We start from the raw sequence: 10,921 nt of genomic DNA, 5'->3' as shown, positions 1-10,921 counted from the left end.
GGGCGGGGCGGAGGTGGGAGGGATGGGAGGGCACCTGTAGGGAAAGGGGGGGAGCAGGAAGAAGGGAGGGAAAGAAGGGGAAGAACCGAAGTAAACGAAGTGAAGGCAAATAATAAACGAACAGAATCAAAATAAACCAAGAGAACCGAAATAAGCAAATAGAAGGAAGCAAAGCAACTTTATGAAGCTCCAAAGGGCGGCTTGAGTGGGAGCGTGCTGGCTGTGTGCACAGCTCTGTGCAGAGCTCAGGGCTCGGAATGGAGCCAGAAAGTTGGATGTTGTCACAATGAAAGGAGTTCATGCCAGCCCGGTGGCTGGAGGTGCATTGCTTCAATAAAATGCATGTAAAAAGCATGCTTTTCCACCAGGCCCATAGTGGTCCCCCAGCTGCCATTGCAGCCCTCCATCACCAAGGGGATGGCAGCCCCCTGGTGCCCCATGGCTGAGCTGTGGTCCCTCTGTGTGTCACTGCCATGCGCAGAGCAGCGCTGGGTCCCAGCCAACAGGACAAGCCCAGGCCGGCCGTGTCTCTATGGCCGTCCTGGAGACATCAGTGAGCAGGAGAAGGACGCAGAGAGATGGAGAGGAGAGCACCGAGGAGAGGAACAAAACGGGGAGGTGAGCAGAGAGGTGGATGGGGAGGAAGGGGGTGGGTTGAGATGGAGGAGTTGGGGAAGAGGAGGTGAAGTGCTGAGGGCAGGTGGTTGGGGTTGTGGGGCAGGAACACCCCAAAACTGAACCCCCCCCCCCCCTCCTTTCCCAGGCTCGGGGGCTGCCACGGTGCCAGGCAGGCGTCGGGGAGCCAAGGGCTGCACACGGGGCCTGGAGATGCCAGCAGAGCAGAGCAGCGCTGCCATGCGAGGAGGTGAGATGGGCTGGGGAGGTGAGAGATCACACAGCCACAGCTCAGGGCCAGATGTGGGCATACACAGCTCCATCCATGGCCATGTGGGTATGTAAGTGCACAGTACAGGAGTTGTTAGGTTAACCTAGCAGACAAATCTGTGCTTCCCAAACGCTGGCAGCATTTTTGATTCCTTATTAATGGACACGTGAGCCAATACTGGGTTGTTTCATCATCCTTGTTAGAATGGAAGAGCAGAAAAGCCTCAGTGCAATGTATTACATCTGGGCTAATGGGGTTGGTATCACACCAGCAGGGAAACACCACGGCAAAGCCAAAAAGCAGAAACGTCGCTCTGCTGCACACCGTGAGGACTTCAGCCATGGGAAGGGCTCTGACTCAGCCCAAAGAAACAGCAAAGGGGCTCAGGTGGGCACAAAGGTCAGCACGGTTTCATCATCAGCCTCCACCATTTCTGGCCAAACAGAGCTCAGCCTTTCTGCTCAGTTTAATGAGAGCCTGCGGTGGGATGGGATCCTGGAGGACCCTGCAGCAGAGGAGGAGAGGCTGCAAACCTACAGGCTGAACAGAAGGCAGCGATACGGGCTGTACCTGCAGCATCACCACCCCACAGCCAGGCAGCCCCCATCACCGCGCTCCCATCACACACAGCATTGCTGCAGTTCTTTTCCAAGGCAGCAAACTGCTCCTAAATACTAAGGAAGCCCCATAGCCCTGAGCTTCAGCCTCAGCAGCTCTCAGCGAGCTCTGCAGCTCAGCACCCATTGCTTACCGGTTTACAAGCACACAAAGAATGAGAGATTTGCAGGGGAAGGATAGATTATGTATTTATTTCTATGCAAACACTGTAATAACCACAGAAAAGCTTTGAGTGAAAAAGGAACTAAAGATGACGAGGTCTCCCTGTGTTAAGCTTTTCAGGTGGTTTATTAACAGTGAAGTAAAAGACAACTGAAAATGAGAGGAGGGGGGGGACAAACTCCACAGCCATCAGAGCGCTTGCACAGAGCTGACCAGAGCTTTGCAGATGTTGGAGCATAAATAGTGTAAAAAGTATCTCGATTTGTTAAAATACATTAAAAGGCATCAGCCTGCTTCATAAAAACCACCTCGTGCACAAGTGGACCTTGGGGTTGTGGGTAAGGGAGCACCATGGCATGGATTTTAGATGCACCCTCTAAATGCTGTCATGTGAAGCCGATGTATTCAACCACAGCACTGTGCTGCTCTTCAACCTGGAGCAGAGCCCATGTGCCAACCTGGAAGTGTTTTGGGATTCGGGTATCTGAAGCAAAGATGGAGGACGTTCTGTTCTGAGCTAATAAATAAGTACAAAACCAAAAGGACGACCAAACAGCACCAACTCACACCCGCTTCCCTGCTGCAGTCTCCCAGATCAGTTCATGCTGACATACACTTCCACGCCATCCACCCCACATGCACATCCACACCATAAGCACAGCTCCAGGACACGCTCCTGGGTCTCTTAACTCATTAAATCCTCATTAGATGCAGGTCGAGAGCTGCCATTGCACCTGAAGTTGTTCCCTTTGGCCCCACAACTCTCCTGCTGCACATCGCAGCGGGTCCCTGCAGCCCAAGCTGCTGCCCCATCCTCATCCCTCCTCTGCTGCCTGGAGCTGCAAAAGCAGTTTCTCTCCTGCTCTATGCTTCCTTCCAAATGACACCATCAGACCAGACACGAATTGCCATTGGATAACACTTCAGACCTGCTCAGCACAGATCTTTCTGTTAGTTCTTCCCAGCAGATTCCAGGAGACTGTCCTGCCAGAGGAGAGTCCCACAATCTAAACCAAAATGAATGACAGCTCCGGCTGTACAAAACCCGGCGACCTGGTGGTTTATCTGCAAGAGTGAACTGCCCTTATCTTTGCACATCCCCACAAAGCATCCAGTGCACCTCCCCCAGCCCAATGCTATCCCACATTCTATTCTATTTCTTCTGGGAAAACCCTTCCCCTTCTTTCCATCTGCACTGCAGGGTAGGGGAGGGAAAGAAATCCCTCACTGAGTCACACCCCCACTGGAAACCTCCTTCGGGCTGTTCTGATGCTTAAAGCAGGAATAGGAGCTGAGCAAGAGGTGAGGACTGCAAAGGTGGGCTCTGCACCCAGCGCAGCAAACAGAGAGCGGATAGCGCGGTGAGATGGGACCGGGATGGATCGGAGCATCGGGGACGGCCGCTGCTCAGCAGCCATCCAGGACACAGTCGCTCCCGAAGTACTCGGAGGTTTCCAGCTCGACGCTGGAGAGGAAACGCCGCATGGATTTCCGACAGTTGTAATCCAGGGTGGTGGTGTACACAGTCTTGGCGTGCTTCGGGTACACGATGGTGGTGCTGGTGAAGCGTTGGGCTTTGTTGCGGGGCTGGAAACGCACCTCGGCTTTGTAGCTGCGCCACGTGCAGTCGGGGACGCAGATGATGGTTTGGCTGCAGGAGGAAAGGCTGAAGCCTACGGGCATGTAGACGTCGTCGATGAAGTGCTTCTCTGAGTCGTATTTAACTGAGGAGGTGTACCTGGAGTGGAGAGAGGGTGGGAGAGACGTGGGAGAGCTCCGTATATCAATGCTGCTCCTCAGCCCCACTGCCAGCACTGAGAATCACCTCCCCACCCCCACTGTCAGGTCAGAGTGTGGGAAGCCTACAGCCATCAGTGCCTCACTCTGGAGCACTGCATTCACCCTTAGGCTTTGCACAGAAGCATCCCTACTCTGTGCAGTGCCAAGTCCATACTTTATTCTCTTTGTTTTTCACCGTTAAGAATCATCTTTCACCTCCTTTACACTGCGGCAGCTCTGGGTTGGCCTTCACTGGGTGCAAACAGCCCCGTTGGGCTCCTTCCCACCTCCAGGCCTGCAGATTTCAGCCCCTCCTGCACCAGGCAGAGGACGATTCCTTCCCCCTAATAAAGCATTACTAGAGAGGTGGCTTCTATGAATGTCCTCTCCTGGTTAATGAATTGAGAGGCAGCATTTAGGAGTGAAAGCAGGGCTGTAAAACACAGGAAGTCTTCCTGGAAAAAAACCATATGGGATTAAAGAGAGGCTGAACACTCCTTCGGTCTGTGCAAATGTCCAGGTCCAGGAATGTACAGCTGCGTGAGCAACAGCTCTGCAAATAAATTAACTTGACTCACAGCACTGATAAGGCCCAGCTACTCCTTTACGTGCTGACTCCTTCCACCCTGCGATGCTGTAACACGGTATTTACCTTATTTCCTTTGGTGGTAAAGGGTCGAACTCGACGCCTTCACCAAAGGATAAAGGACACAGTCTTGGAGGGCAGCTGGAGAGAGCAGGGCTGGGAGAGGAGGTGGAATTCTGCAAGGAAAGTAAAAATAAAGCCTGTTAAGTCACAGCATTGGCATATTCTGTAGCGGTTCCTGTTGTGTACAGGAGAATCCGCAGGGCAGAGTGCTGGGGGTGCAGCCCATAGGGCACAACACCACCCCGAAGAGGTGGGAAGGTGCAGTGCTCCTTACAGGGCACAGGGAAGGCAGAGAACGAGCTTCACGTGGCTGCCGTGCCACAGCACCGACCCAAAGCATTAAACCACAGCAGTGCCGGTCCCGTACGGTCCCACACCGAGAAGGACCGACTCACTTTGCAGATCGATCAGCAGTAACGCTCAGCAGCGCTGCCCGCAGCCGCGCTCGGATGCCGCTGCCGGCTGGGAGCGCTTTGGCACATCGGCTCCGGCTCCGGCTCCGGCTCCGGCTCCGGGACGGTCTCGGGACACCGCGAGCCGTTTTCCACGGGGCTTTGCGGGGTCACACGACGATCCCAACCCCGACGGGGGGAACCGAGCTGCCCCGGGCTGGGGGCCGCCAACACCCCACGGCACCAGAACCCAGACCCCAGCCCCAGCGGCCGCTCCCTCGGGCCGGACCTCCCTCCCCTTCTCGAACTCAGCACGTACCGCAGCCGCGGGGATGGTTGCGGGGATGGTTGCGGGGGTCTCGGGCTCCGTCAGTCCGTTGTGCGCTGCGCGCTCAGGGCTCCCGGCGGAGAGCGGCCAGTGCGGGTGGGAGGGTCCGGGGCTGGGGGGCAGCCCGGAGTCGGGGCTGTCGAGCCCCGCGTCGCCCCGTTTCCTGGCGTCGGGCAGCTCGGGCACGTCCCGCAGGCTGAGCCGCCCCACCATGTTGGAGCCCCCAGCCCGGCCCCGCAACGCACCCTGTGCCCGGACGGCGGCGAGAGGGGGCGTGGGCTATGGGGGCGCGGTCACGAAATGGGGCGTGGGTACAGTGAATGGGAGTGGCTTGAAGGGGCGTAGCCCACGAGAAACGGCGTTTAAATAGGAAAGGGGGCGTGGATACAGCAAACGGGCGTGGGCTTCGCAGCTCCCGCAGCGGGCACGGAACGAGGCGCTGCGGGGCGTCACCAGCCACCAGCCTCCCACATCCAGCATGCAGGACATCCAGCTCAGCACCGGGGAATCACAGCGTGATTCAGGTTGGAAATGAGCTCTCAGATGCCTAGATCCAGCCCTGCTGCACCCCACTGAGCATAGCCATCAATGTCACATCTGATTTGCTCCTGGGATGGGGACACCCCACCTCCTCCATGGGCAGCTGTGCCACTGCAGCACCGCTGCTGAGAGCAATGCTTCCTCATACCCAACATGACCCTCCCTTGCGTGACATGAGGCCATCACCTCTATCACTGTTACCTGGGAGAACAAACCAACCTCCACCCAGCCACAATGAGCAATAAGGTGTCCCGGAGCTATGGAATCAATGACAGGCTTCAAACAAAGAGCCTTAAACCATCACAGAGCTGCCTTCAGGGTTGGAGCCACAGGGCAGCGCTACCGCCCTCATCCACATTATTCAGGCAAAAGCTGCATAAAGGTGAAAGAGGAAAACAGAAGAAACCTTTCCAGCACTCAATGAGACTCAAGGAAGGGTTTCTGGAAAATCCTAATGAAGTAATTGCGCCGTGTCATCAGATTCGGTGGGGGAATACTCGGTGTGGAGGGAAAGCAATGCCTGCATGCAGCCAAAGCAAACAGCCCCGTGCAGGAACGCGCTGTCTGGCCTGATGGGCCCAGCACCAGAGAACCCAACCCCTTAAAAAGAATTCCTTCGCTGCCCCCAAATTGAAAGCAGAGCAGAGCTCGCAGCCGTAGGCGTCTGTGGTTTGCAGTTATGCTGTGCTGGGAACTCCGGATACTTCCTCAAGGAATTTACATTCCTTTGAAGAAATACTATGAGGCTGTTTGTCTTTGCTGGAAAAAAAAAAAAAAGCAAGAAAGAAAAATGCAGATGGAAACTAAAAAAAAAAAGGATGTTAAAAAAAGAATTGATTGAAATCTTTGGGGTCTGAGCAAATGTGCTGGGCAGGTGTTCGGTTCCTTTCCATTTAAACACATTCCCCATGAAGAGGAAGGGGAAAGCCGATCTCCTCTCGCTCCAAAACCTCCCATAAAAGCCCCTTTATGAAACGAGATGCCTCCAAACCTTCTGGAGCAGTTTCCAGATGAACACAATTGTTGTTTCAGAGCTGCTGTGGAGCTCCTGGGCTATGACTGCTCTGCCAGTAACCGAGCCAGCATTGCTTACAGCACGGACGACCTGTGGCATTACCCCAGCAGCTGCCTGCAGGGCTGGAGGTGTCCCCAGTGCTGCTCCCATGGTGCTGGGCCCCTCCTGGCTCTTGTTTCTGGGTTTGGCAGCTAAAGCAGAGCAGTCTGAGCAGCCCTGCAGCCCACATCCAGGGCTGATTACTTCTTTACCAGGGTGAAAGTTAAAGGGTTAAGCAGAATTGGAGCTGTCTGATAACAAGGATACACTCGCTGAAAGCCTTTCATACCGTGTGGATCCGTGCATCACCCAATGGCACTGGAAATCTTTTCCCTGTTTGTCCACATTATTTGCTTTTTAACTGCCTGCCCAGGGCTGGGACAAAGCAGATCTGAGTCTCTTATCAAGATCCTCTTTCTATAAAGGACTTTCCACCAGGGCTGGGCCGGCTCAGCGTAATCAGCAATCAAACAATAGCTGCATTGACAGCAAGCCGGGGGGCCATCCCTGCAGGCTGGTGAAACAAATCAGAAGGATGCTGTGTTATTTGATAACAATAGCAAATTAGTTCCAAATGATGGGAAATAGCAGGCTGCTCCCATGGGTGCAGATCATAAATGAGCTGGACACGGAGTTCTGCTCGCAGGCACACTTGGAAGCAGCAGGAATTGCAGGGATTTGGGAATTGCACAGCCCTGGGATTCAGGTTCTTCTCTCAAAGGACGATGGTGATGGCACTGAATCGTGCTGGCACCAGCTCTCTGCAAAGCAAAAGCTGGCAAAGCCCCAAATCCAACCCCATCTGCTCACACCTGGGAGCTCAGGGCCAGCAGAGCTGCTCTGGCTGAGATCCATGAACGAACACAGGCGTCAAACCCAGCAGTTGCAGAGAAAAGCAAATGAGGCACTAATTCTCCAGGCTAAATCTGCAGCAAGGTCCTAGCTGGGGCCAGCAAGGTGAGAAAGCCAGGAGGGAGCAGAGCTGCCAGGGAGACAAAGCGATGCAGAGCATCACCCCCAGCACACAACACATTTTGGGTGAGGAATTGCTGCACTTTGCTGTGTGCAGCTGCACGGAAAGCATCCAGAAGCGGAACACCAGTAACCGTTTAATTTAGTGTCACAGTCCAACATACAGCCAGAATTACACCTCGGCCAAAGCACGTTAAAAGTGGTACTTTACACAGGAAAAACACCTTCCTTTATTCCCCAGAGATGGAAATGCCAAAAGCTGACAGACATTGCACACCCAGATGTGCCAAACCCCATCAATACCCAAAAGTCAGGGGGACAAAATCCTTAAAACTGGAAAGAGGAAAATGCAAAGTGGAACTCAAAACATCCAGACCTGCAGCACTCCTCAAGGGCTGCAACTACAAACCCGTTATAACTTTTATTTCCTCTTATTTCCAGAATGAAGCACAGAGAATGAAACAGGAGAAGCCTTCGGGGAAAGACACATGACGATAACCCGAACATCATCATTAGCTATTCATAATTCAGCGAGAGAGTCATCCAGAGACATAGCAAAGAGAAAATGTATCTCAAATAAATTATTTTCCCCCCCATCTGGGAATAATGAATCTCTGCAGCACCACGTTCCCCCCACCCCAACCACTGCATCCAACAACAGTTTGTGTTGTGCCTTGAGATAATGTGTCCTCCTTTAGGAAGGGCTGCTCACAATCCCAACAAGCATTCCAACACCCTTCTGCTTTTGTCACCTGATGTGAAATTAGGAGAATAAGTGAATAAATGGGCTTGAGGAGATCTGTAATGTTGTCCTGTCCCTCCTCGTTGCTACCTCCCACTGCAGGATCCTGGCCTGGGGACCACAGAAACACAGTCAAAAGAGACAAGTGATACCTCACCTCTTGGCATGCATCTCACTGCAGGGTGCATGGAGCTGTTAGGTATCTACCTGCCTAGCAAGGATCTCCTCTCTGTGGGTTTGTTCACTCTGCTCGAATCCTGTGACCATCTCCTGACTGCTCGGAGCAGGCTGACTTGCTGGCTGTGCAGAAGGAGTGCAGGGTTTTACCATGCTGGGCACACATTCTGCCTTCCCACCATCACCAAATGGGCAGAAGGAAGGGGTGCAGCCCATGCCCCAAAAATACGGCCCCTGCAGGTAATGGCAGCTGTGCTGGGAACTTCTCACTTCCCTCCCTGCAGTGAATCTCAAGGGTTGGGTGGACCGAGCTCATTTTCCTGTAGTCTGCCCATCCCCTCCCTCCCAGCTGTGCAGCAGTGAGTACTGACGTCCACAGTGACACATCCACGGTGACCAGTCCCCTAAAAATTAAAGTCATAAGACCCAAACTCAGTGAGGTCGGAACCCCACCCAGAAGGCACCTGATAGCGCGTTCACTCCTCACCTGCAGAACCGTTACATGACATTTTTCCTGCAAATACCTGTGAAGTTTCAGTTAATGTAAAGCAGGCACAGCTGGTCTATTGGCCCAGAAGTCTGTGTGGGATTCAATCATCTACTGAGTGGGCACACAGCTTCAGAGTCCCAGTAGAAGGGTACAAAGGAGTCCAGGAGGAAATCCAGCATTGGTAGAGAGGAGGTGACGTGTGCCTGCACTGAGCCTCCTCTGGGACACACTATGGGCAGGGCAGGGATGCTGACACCCCAACAGATCTTACTGTGTGCTGGCATCACATCTCTGTCCTGGGCCTTTCCAACCATTGCAGTGGAGCATTCAGATGCCTGGATCCCAGTTCTTAAAGATTATTATTATCATTATTATTAGTTTTGTTTCTTTCTATCCCCCTCCCAATCCCCAAATAAATAATGAAACAGAGGAGCAGCTCTGCAACAGGGAGTGAGCAGTAACACCAAGTTCTCAGGCAAAATCCATAGTGCTGCAGCAGGAGAGCATCACTGGGCTGGTGGCTGGGAAAAGCACGTCACAGCCAGATGCTCTATGCACCTAAACCCCTTTTGTAGCTGCTGACTTCCAGGTTCCCCCGTTTTCTCCACCGCAGTGTTCTGAGTTTCATCCACGCCAAGCTATCTCAGGGCAAACACCATGGTCAGATTCTCCCTCAGTCTGAATGGAGCAGCAGTGCCACAGCACACAACGGGCAACAGATCACACGGCATGAGAGTGACGGGACACAGATCTTCCAGCAGCATTCTGTAAATATTAACTCCCAAGAGTTGTGCTTTCCCGGTGCCTGCAGCTATTCCTGAGCAACAGTTTTCTTCTGCTTAAAGTCTTTTTTTGATGAGTTTCTCCAGTTTCCGTATCCGGGAGGATTCCTGCTCAGGTGTTGGGGTGCTCAGTGAGAGGGAGCTGCTGTTCTCCACCCCAGAAGGTGGTGCTGGGAGGCGCTGGCGGAAAAGCTCCAGCATGCTGCTCTGCTCACTCCTCTTCAGACCCTGCCACAGCAAAGGGGAGCAATGAGGTTAGATCTAGGGGCAGGCACATGAGATGGTGACCACATGAAAACTCATTTCAAATCTTTGTTCACCCCCCAAACAGCAGATCTTTCAGTGACACAGCAACATCTGAGCTCAGCCACTTATATGTAGCTTATATAGCTATAAGCATGCTAACCAAACTGAGGAGGTGTTCTTTAGGAGCAACCTGACACACTTTCATGATAGAGAGGACACACTTGCCTTCAAAAATATCCTTCCCATTCCCAAATCCCTTCTATTTCCACTGAGAGAGTCACCAACCATCTCAGAGTAGTTCTAAAGACAAGCAGAAGTTCTGCAGGACTGCTTCTAACCTTCATGTCCAGTATCTTCTGGAAGGTGTCTGTGCTGCAGTCAGCAAGGAGCTTGATGTAGTTGTCAACAAACACAACTGGGGGCTCATGCGGGGCCATAACCACCTGCCAAGGCAAGAACAGAGAAGCTCAGACAAATTCTAAGAACTAAAGGCAGTGCTGAGTTCAGGCATGAGAGTGACAGCAGGACTGGTTTCTCATCAAAGACAATGTTTAAGGAACAAGTAAGATGTTGCATGTACCAATAGGTAAATGTGAGTGGAAGTCCCCTGCCCAGCAGGGGATCGGGCAGCAGGAGCCCATGCATGCACGTGCATGCACACATGTAGGGCAGGAAGAGCACAGGACCAGACTCTTCCCCTTCTCTGAAAACGTTTCCATATGTTTCCACTGACCCATCTCACCCCACGCTGCATTCTGTCACCGAGACATTTCTTTCTTCTGTTGCACTTCAGACCAATGAAACATCATAGCCGTGTATACACTTATAAATCCTTAATTTACAGCCCTTGTAAAAATCCGATGCTAAGATGAAAAGCTGGAACTTCAGACACTGCAGCCAGAGAAGAAAGGAAACAGCTCTGCAGGATGTGCACTCCCTGACTCCCTCCTCCATGCTCACATCTGAGCATTCTGCAGCTTAGCTGAATTAACTTGTTTGTGCCATCCATGGGCTTAATGATCCTCCCACTGAATTAGCTCCACGGGTACAAGCCAGGACACAGTGCTGTATGGTGGCACTGTGTACAACAGAGGTATCACTTCT

The 10,921-nt window shown here is 52.8% G+C and overlaps 2 protein-coding genes and 1 non-coding gene across 4 annotated transcripts in view; 1 reads left to right on the top strand and 2 right to left on the bottom strand.

Moving 5' to 3' along the window:
• The first annotated feature begins 52 nt into the window (after positions 1-52).
• LOC107322563 lies at positions 53-1,907 on the top strand. Of its 2 annotated transcripts, none has more exons than XR_004309352.1 (3): positions 53-618; positions 764-865; positions 1,161-1,907. It is a non-coding gene; the product is annotated as an uncharacterized LOC107322563 (transcript). The 2 variants fall into 2 exon arrangements; XR_004309351.1 differs by having other exon boundaries at positions 1,158-1,907.
• Positions 1,677-5,117, bottom strand: RFLNB (refilin B). The gene is made up of 3 exons (XM_015880712.2): positions 4,806-5,117; positions 4,098-4,207; positions 1,677-3,404 (listed from the first exon to the last, which is right to left on the bottom strand). The coding sequence occupies exons 1-3, from the start codon at positions 5,025-5,027 to the stop codon at positions 3,074-3,076; spliced, it is 663 nt and encodes a 220-aa protein (XP_015736198.1). The 5' UTR covers positions 5,028-5,117; the 3' UTR covers positions 1,677-3,073.
• A 2,384-nt stretch (positions 5,118-7,501) lies between these two features.
• Positions 7,502-10,921, bottom strand: part of VPS53 (VPS53 subunit of GARP complex) — a 48,206-nt gene continuing 44,786 nt past the window's right edge. Inside the window, exons 21-22 of the mRNA XM_015880699.2 lie at positions 10,156-10,260; positions 7,502-9,799 (exon numbers count right to left, since the gene is read on the bottom strand). Of these exons, the coding sequence (XP_015736185.1) occupies positions 9,629-9,799; positions 10,156-10,260 (276 nt within the window). The 3' untranslated portion in view covers positions 7,502-9,628. The remainder of the gene's footprint in view (positions 9,800-10,155; positions 10,261-10,921) is intronic.

This window comes from Coturnix japonica, chromosome 19 (assembly GCF_001577835.2).
Source record: "Coturnix japonica isolate 7356 chromosome 19, Coturnix japonica 2.1, whole genome shotgun sequence".
NCBI lineage: Eukaryota > Metazoa > Chordata > Aves > Galliformes > Phasianidae > Coturnix > Coturnix japonica.
Note: the sequence above shows the minus strand (reverse complement) of the source record. Positions and strands in the feature narration are given on the sequence as shown.

What these genes read in the sequence shown, in the direction of transcription:
- RFLNB (XM_015880712.2), bottom strand. Translation starts at nt 5,027, where the DNA reads ATGGTGGGGCGGCTCAGCCTGCGGGACGTGCCCGAGCTGCCCGACGCC. An exon ending in CAACCATCCCCGCGGCTGCG is followed by an intron (nt 4,208 to 4,805) that starts GTACGTGCTGAG and finishes CTTTCCTTGCAG; the next exon opens with AATTCCACCTCCTCTCCCAG. An exon ending in TTACCACCAAAGGAAATAAG is followed by an intron (nt 3,405 to 4,097) that starts GTAAATACCGTG and finishes TCTCCACTCCAG; the next exon opens with GTACACCTCCTCAGTTAAAT.